An 8,064-nucleotide genomic window follows, 5' to 3' on the forward strand; every position below is an offset into this window, starting at 1 on the left:
CAAGGCAAACCTTTGAGGGCTCGAATGCTCCCCAGGAGTTGTTTGGTACTGCCCCAAACACCCAGGGCTCAGACCCTGCATCCACGCTCTGCCCTGGTCTGGTGGTGCTGAGCGGGATGGAGGGAGCTGGGGAGCTCATGGGGGGTCCTTGCCTGCCTGGAAAGCCTGGAGATTTTTTGGCTGATGGTCTTTTTGTTGCCTTTCAGACTCGAAGGGTCTGTCGAACCCGGCCGAAGTGGAGGCGTTGCGGGAGAAGGTGTACGCGTCGCTAGAGGCTTATTGCAAACACAAATACCCCGACCAGCCCGGGAGGTGAGTCCCCTGTGCCCCGTCCTCCTGCAGCCTCACACCCCAGGGAAACCCCCTGCAAAGGGTGCTGCATCCTGGGGCAGGTCTGAGGGATGTCCTCGGGGTCGCACCAGCACACAGCTGCTGAGTCCCTTCCGTTTGGGGCTCTCTGTTCCCAGCTCTGCTCAGAGTGAACATTCTCTGCAGATAAACCCCTCATTTCTGCCTGTGAACACCCTCAGAAAATCCCCCTGTGCAGTGCAGAGAGGTCCTTATTCCCACGCCAGTAAATCCATCACAGCCAGGACAAGGTGGGCAGACCTGAGGAGCCCCGGCTCCCGCGGCCGCAGCAGTGGGATGAGCACATGTGGGAAGGGGGTATCATTTCCCTTTTGGAAACCACGGAGAGCAAACCACAGCGAAAATAAGACTCACATGGAGTTAATTTTCGGTGGCAGATGAGCATCATTGCTGGGAAGTGAAAGCCTCAATTGATGCTCTTTTCTCCCCTCCCCGCCTCCCCCAATCCAGCTGGGAATGGGAGGGGGAATTAGGAATGCTTTCCTGGACCGCTCCCGGAGCTGAGTGGGCGCATTTTCCCAGTTACAGCCTGAAGCTGGCAACTGCCAGTTAAGTTACTGACAGTTTTTTGAGCAAGCAAGCAAAGCACTGGAAACTGCTACTGGTGCGTGGATATTGGGAAAAACAGCCCAAGCAACTGGGATTTGCATCCCACCTGCATTCCTGGTCTTGTGTGTCTGGATAAAAAGAAGGAAGCTCTCACAGCAGTGAATGCAGTGGGCAGATCACGCCTTCAGAAGTAATGTTGGACCTTCCTCCCTCCCCGCTTTTGTGCCACTCTGCTGGCAGATGAAGAAAGATGGGTTGTTAAGGGGCTTCTGGGGTGTTCTTGGTTGGCTTGTGGCAGGGAGAGTGAGGGTGAAGGTGCCAATGGGTGCGTTTGAGTTGTGGTGAGGAGGGGAAGTGAGGGATGAGCACAGTGCACGGAGCAGGGGTGGTTACCTCTCCTCCCCCAGGTGGTTTGTGTGGACCCCAGGCCAACTCTCAAGCTGACTCCTCTCCCAAAAAGCGTTATTAAAATGCACTTCTGAAGCAAATGCAGAGCCAGAGCCTGCACTTTGGCTGTTGTGGTGTAGCAGAAGAGCTGTGCTCACAGCCAGCCATACCTGGAACAGGGAGAGCTGCCTTGGGAGTCATGGCCAGCAGCTCTCCTGGATTGTTCCCTGGTATCCACAGACAGGTTGTGGTGCCCTTGCACATGCTGCTGGACAGGGGCTGGGCTGGGGCTGGGCTGGGGGTGGGCAGGGGACTGTCACGGGGACAGCCCTGCTCTTCATCACCCAAACCACCGCCAAGCTGCTGTGCATGACTGAGCACAGTCACTCAGCCACCAGTTCAAACCAGTTCCCCAGGGCTCTGCCTCCATGCTCAGTGATGTGTAAGGGAGTGTTTTAAGTCCGGAAGCTGCACCAGGAGCTCTGGAGTTTAATCTCTCACTGGCTTTGATTGACCTTGGGCTGGGGACCTCTTTGTGTGATCCCCACACCTTTCCTTGGTGACCTTAAAGGTTTTGCATGCTGAGGGATGTTCTGAGAGCCGTGACCGGGCACTGCTGACCTCACCCCATGTCTCCTACGGTGCAGGGCAGGGGTGGAATAATCCCAGGTGGCTCGGGAGGGTTAACTCGTGGGCTGGGAGTCCAGAGTTGCACAAGAGCTCAACAAAGTTCTCAGGAACTCTCTCCATCCTCCTAGTCTCATGGCACAATGTGATCACCATCTGAGGCTGGAAACAAGTTCTTCCTGTGGTTGAGCAAACTCCTGCTCAAGCCATGATGGGTCCCCTCCCCTCTCCACGCTGTGGGATCGCTGGGCTTCCCACCATTCCAGGTGCCTTCCAGTGCGGGGCTTCAGCTGAGTCCCCGGCCAGCAAGAGCTTTGGGAGCACCATGTGAACACCAAAAGAGAACTCCTCTGCAGCAGCAGGGCAGAGAGAGGCATTCCTAGGAAAAACCCACCCATGCTCCCCCCCTGCAGCCCCTGCTGCTCCACGGGGTGCCTACGTGACACCCAGCAGCCGCAGGGAGTCAGGAATCAGGGCTGCTTTCTCCCCTCCCAGCCCCAGCCCTGGCACGTTGTGCTCCGGGCTGGTTATCTCACAGTTAAACATATCCGAGGGCTGGAGCCATCATCTGGTTTGGTTTAAAGTGAAACTTCCTGAATGGGATGGTAGGACTGATTTGTTTTTCCTGGCTCTGCTCCTGCCGTTCTCGCCAGCTCAGCAAAAAAAAAAAAAAAAAAAAAAAAAAAAGAAAGTAGAGAGAGAGAATTGTGCATGCATGTGTAATATCTGTGTGTTTGTGCATGTCTCTGTGTGTGTGTGTTTTCTGGAGGGTCCCCTTCTCTCTGGGTCTTTGCTTATGTTCAAGCCCTGCTTTTTGTAGCAGGAAAAGCAAATAACTACACTCCTGGCCATTAAAGGGCTTTTTCCTGTGTGGGGATCACTCACTCAAGGGCTTTGTACCAGGAGGTGGTACTGGGAGGTGAGATCCAGTTGCTGCCTGCACCCCAGGGCATGGGCAGGCAGAGTGGGGCCACCCCAGGGTGCTCCAAAGCACCCTGCAGGAGCTGGTGGCTCTCTCCTGGCTCTGTAGCCTCTTGCCACCCTCAGAGCCCAACACACAGCAGCTTTTCCATGATATGGATCCATTGGGCTCATCTCCATCCCAGCTGGCTCCTGCAGTGCTGCCGGCTCTCCCCAGCCCCCCTGGCTCTTCCCAGCCCTCCTGCCTGTCAGCTCTTGCTGGCATCACGGGGGTGACCTGATAGCATCTACTCCAGGCAGGGCAGGCTGGGGAGAAAGGGCTTTTGTTCCGCTGGGGCTCCGTACTGGGCCTGGAGAAGGGGAGCACCCCGTGTGCTGGATGGTTTGCAGGGCTCCTGCCAACTTCTGTGTCAGAGCCCTTGTCTCCTTCCATTGGCTTCACCCCCGAGGTGCCTACAGCCCATCTGTCAGGTTTCTGCTGTGCCAGCAGCCCCAGGGCTCAGCTGCAGCTGGGGATGGCCAGCAGCCCCAGTGAGGGCTGGTGGAGCTGTCTGGGAGGTGCCCAGTGCCTGCAGGAAAGGGACATCGCCAACCAAGTGCCAGCTAATGCCACTCACCATCTCCTCCATCCCCTTCCCGGCTGCTTGCCCTTTTCCCTGACCAAAGATCCAGCTGCTGAAGCTGTTTGCACCTCTGCCTGTGCCAAGGCTGGCCCCGTGGTGCCTTCTCGCCGTGGCTGTGGTGTGGGGACCCCACGAGCACCTCAGGGTGCTCACTGGGTGGTGATGCACATGCACCAAGCCAGTGGTGCACCCCAGTCCAGGGCTGACCTTTCATTTCTTGTTTTACCCTCCCAGCTCAGCTATGAGCACTGTTTGTTGTGGATATCCACCGTGGCTGCCTGATCTTCAAGGCTGGGGACATAATTAATGATTTCTCTGCACAGCTCTGGGTGTAGCCCCGTGTCTTTGGCAGCAGGAGGTTGTGTCTGACTCCCAACCCTTCTGAGCTTTGGGGGGCCGGGCAGAAGCGGGGCTGGAGGTGGGGAGGTGTCTGACTGTGCCATGTCTCCTGTCCCCCAGGTTTGCAAAGCTCCTGCTCCGCCTCCCAGCCCTCCGGTCCATCGGCCTGAAATGCCTGGAGCACCTCTTCTTCTTCAAGCTAATAGGAGACACGCCCATCGACACCTTCCTGATGGAAATGCTGGAAGCGCCCCATCAAATGACTTAGAGAAACTGCTGCTGGGTCAGTCCCTCGCCCGGCCGGGGGGTCCCGCGGGGCCCCTCCCTCCGCTTTCCTCCTCCGCCGCCGCCCCAGCCCGTCCCTCCCTCCTCACCCCAGCGCCGGAGGCACCGTCTGATCCGGGGGGGGGGACCCCCCGCCGTCCTCGCCTCCTCATCGCCTTCACCCCTGTCCGTTTGCTGTCACTGCTGCATCTCCAGACCTGCTCGCTGGTCCCCTGCGCTAGATGTAGAGAAGTGGGAGCGGAGAGAGCTCGCCACCCACCCCCTGCCCGGCCCCCCGCCGTGCCATGAGTTTTGGGATGAGCCACCAGCCGGGCTTGGCATCACTCACCCTCCCCCTGTGGGTGCCCCAGGGCAGGAGCGGGGACGGGGACAGTCCCAGCCCTTTCGGGGGCAGTGGGGTTTGGACAAGCTGAGGGGAGTGGCTGAACTCGCCGGATTGCAGCTGGCTATTTTCAGAGGATGGAGTTTTTTTGAAAAAGAGAAGAGAAAAAAAAAAAAAAAAAAACAAAAAAAAAAAAAAAAAAGAATTCTATTTTTGGTTTCTAACTATTATTAGTAGTCTCGGTAGTTACTTTGCGGAGGGAGAGGCGGCCCGGCCGTGCCCAGTGAATGAGTCACCCGTGGCTGCACAGAGCCTTCTCCTTCCAGTTCACAGCAGAGGATTTGGGATTGAGCTGAATCCCCCCCCCCTAAATAACAGGGGAACCGGCGGCACAGGGAGCTGGGTCACCCTCTGTGCAGAGCGTGCACCTGAAAAATCCCCCTCTGCCATCCCAGAGGGCGGCTGGGCATCGCTGCTCTTCCCAAAGATGCCTCTGCGCTGGGTGTGGAGCTGCCCACGCGGAAAGAGCCGGCTGGAGCACTTGCTTTAAGGCTGCCAGGGACTCCCTATCGCCCTACCCCAGCTCATGGGGGCCTGCTGGGACACCTGCCCTCAGCACAACATCCCGGCATGGCCCCAGAATCCCAGCATGGCCCCAATATCCTGGCACTGCCCCAGCATCCCAGCATGACCCCACTCGGGGGTTTCGGTTCACCCAGGAGGCTGCTCCTGTTGTTTCAGCCGTGCAAAACACTGCAAGGCAACAATTAGTGGGAGTGCTTGGCCAGGCTGGTTAATTGCAGCTGTTAATTAGTGGTGAAGCAAGAACAGGGCTCCCCCTCCCCTGAATCTCCCCAGTCGGGCACAGATGTGGGGGCTGAGAGGTCCCAGCTGGGTGGGGAACACAGCAGCACCCACCCCTCCTCCTGTCTGGGACACTGAGAGCACCAAGAGCACCTTGGCTTTTGCACAGTCCTTTCCTTGAGTCTTGGTGTGACAGCAGGGAGATGGACAAGATTTTGGGGATTAGGGACACGGTCCCAAGAGCGTGCTCACACCCCACAAGATGGGATTCCCCAGGGAGCGTGTGGCGAGAGGTCAGCCAGGGATCATCTCACCCCTCATCAGGGGTCTCCAGTGCCCCACCAAAAACTTGAGTTAGAGAAAAAAACAAAGCAGAGCAAGCGGTGAGAGATGTTGGGAAGGGGTTTTATTTTTCCCCTTGGCAGGATGGACTGTCCCAAACACACCGTGGGACAAGTGCTGCGAGCCAAGAATGAGGTGCCTGTGGTTGGCCTGTGGCCAAGGGCTTCCCCACCGCTTCCATGTCCTCTTGTGCTTTAAAACAACAAAGTATTTGCTCCCAAAGATCCTCTTCTTGCTCCCCATGGGTTGTGGCTGGTTGAAAACACCTCCTTTGTGCCCAGAGGGGGGGTGGAGCAGCACCCACCACCTCACACCTCTGGTTCTGAGGGGACACAGTTGCCACCCACCTGTTGTCATCCCGCCTGGCAGCTGGAGTCCCCAGCTCCGTCCCCTGCAGCTCAGCAGGCCATCTCACTGCTGAAAAAACACTCAGGATTTCAGGTCAGAACTTCCCCCTCAGGCTGGCCCGAAGTGGCAAATCCGCAGCGGCAGGGAAAGTGTTTTGGCTGTGTTTCCCCAGCAGCCTGCATGCCGCCGAAAATATTATTAAACAGCTTCACCCTGCAAGAATTTGCCAAGAAAACTAGGCAAGAGAGATGAAATCTGGAAAGGGTGCCAGGAAACACGAGCAGGCTGTTCCCTGCCAGCGTGAGGCTGGCTCAGCCCTTGGGGGGTGCAGGGAGGTGTCGGCTCCCAGTGGAGCTCAGCCCGGAGCCCACCCAGCCCCTGGGCAGCCCCCAGCCTGGCTCTTCCAGCAGAAAGGAGCCTGGAACTTGCTGGCCAGAGAGGACGAGGATGCTTTGGGAAAGTTGGTGGATATTGCACTAGAATAAACCCGCTGTCCTTCTCTGTTGGGTGGAACCACTTTTTTTTCCTGCTGGATGGCTTGGAAGGGGCTGCTTGGTGCTGGGTGCTGAGCTGTGGTGGCTGCAAGGTGCTGGGCTGCACGGTGGGAGCTCCTGTCCCATCCCATCTCATCCCATTCCATTCTGTCCTGTCCCTTCCCATCCCATCCTATCCCATCTCAGCCCATCCTGTTCCATTTCATCCCATCCCATTCCATTCTGTCACGTTCTATCATGTTCCATCCCATCTTACATTCCATCCCACCCCATCCCATCTCATGCATCCCATCCCATCTCATCCCATCTCAGGCCATTTAATCCATCATGTTCCATCCCATCCTGTTCCACTTCATTCTATGTCATCCCAGCTCGTGTCATCCAATCTCATCCCATCCCATCACACCCCATCCATCCCATCCTGTGTCATCCCATCCCATTCCCATTTGCATTTGCCCTGATAAAATGCCGTGGGCAGGGGGTATCCCCCCCAGGCAGTGTGATGCCAAGGGGGAGGCTCCATGGGTTCCAGACTTCCCATCAGGATGTGCATCCCTGTGCCTCAGTTTCCCTGCTGGAGCAGCTCACAGCCTCAATCCATGCCCGTGGTGGAGGGGGGTTGGGAAAAGGCTGAGCCTTGTCCTGGGATTTCAGTTTTCAGCAGGTGAAGGGGAGTTGGGGTTCCTGGAACGTGGGTGATGAACCCCCAGGCCCCACCCCACCCCCTCCATTCCCAGCCCAGCCCTTCCCAAGGGAAGGAAAAGCTTTTGTGCATCCATAACATCCGCCACAGCAGCCTTAAAGCAACGTGCTTTGCATGAGTTTGAGTCTTTCATTTGTATTCTTTTCACTTTTTGGCTTTTTTTGTTGTTGTTGTCCTCATCATAATAACGCTGAGTATGGACGTGCTTGTTTGGAGAGGTGAGACATGGCTAGAGGAAAAAAAAAAGGCACATTATCCACTAGAGAGGTAGGACTTTGATTAACCAGATCTTAGTACTCTTGCAAAAATCTGGTTTGATTAGGGTGATCTATTTCTAATTATTTTTTTTTGTTTTGTTTTGTTTAAATTCCTTTTTGTTGGTGGGACAATCTTTAATTTTCTAAAGATAGCACAAACATCAGCTTTTCAGCCACCCGCTGCCACCCCGGCTGTCCCTCGCTGCCTGTGCGTGTTCCAACACAAGCCCTATCCCAAACCAATCTGAATCCAGCACATCCCAGGCCCCTCCATGAGGATGCTGAGGTTTCCTTGGCGCTGGAATGCTGAGCTCTGTGGCCCGGGGGGCCCCCAGGAGTGGAGGGAGGGGCGAAGGACCTTCATCTCCGCAGCCCCCGCGGGTGTACGACACCCACACCGACCCCCTGACCTCTCCACCCTGGGAAGGGGAGCCCTGGGCTCAGCTCCTGATCCTAAAAAAGGCTGGAGCTGGCAGGAATGTGGCTCAAGAGCTGATGCTGTCCCCATCAGTGAGGAGTGTGCAGGAGCTGGTTTAAGTTGCTATATGTGCGTGTGTATACATGTATGTACTGTAGATATATACACTGTATAAATACCCTCACTCACATATACAGATATTATAACTGTAGCAATTACAGACTTTTCGTGGGTTTTTGTGTTTTAAGTCGATTCTTTTTCCTAGTTTTTTGTCCT

General features: G+C 56.2%; 1 protein-coding gene across 3 annotated transcripts in view; it reads left to right on the top strand.

Annotated features, from left to right (window-relative positions):
- RXRA (retinoid X receptor alpha) overlaps positions 1-8,008 on the top strand; it is a 40,465-nt gene extending 32,457 nt beyond the window's left edge. Inside the window, exons 8-10 of one of the 3 annotated variants that reach the window (XM_017810197.1) lie at positions 207-312; positions 3,936-4,104; positions 4,229-8,008. In XM_017810197.1, coding sequence (XP_017665686.1) covers positions 207-312; positions 3,936-4,083 — 254 coding nt within the window. In that variant the 3' untranslated portion in view covers positions 4,084-4,104; positions 4,229-8,008. Of the gene's footprint in view, positions 1-206; positions 313-3,935 lie in introns of all 3 variants that reach the window. The other 2 variants (XM_017810198.1, XM_017810196.1) reach the window with 2 other exon arrangements.
- The last annotated feature ends 56 nt before the right edge of the window (positions 8,009-8,064 follow it).

Source organism: Lepidothrix coronata, unplaced genomic scaffold (genome assembly GCF_001604755.1).
Source record: "Lepidothrix coronata isolate B3197 unplaced genomic scaffold, Lepidothrix_coronata-1.0 Scaffold28, whole genome shotgun sequence".
Lineage (NCBI taxonomy): Eukaryota > Metazoa > Chordata > Aves > Passeriformes > Pipridae > Lepidothrix > Lepidothrix coronata.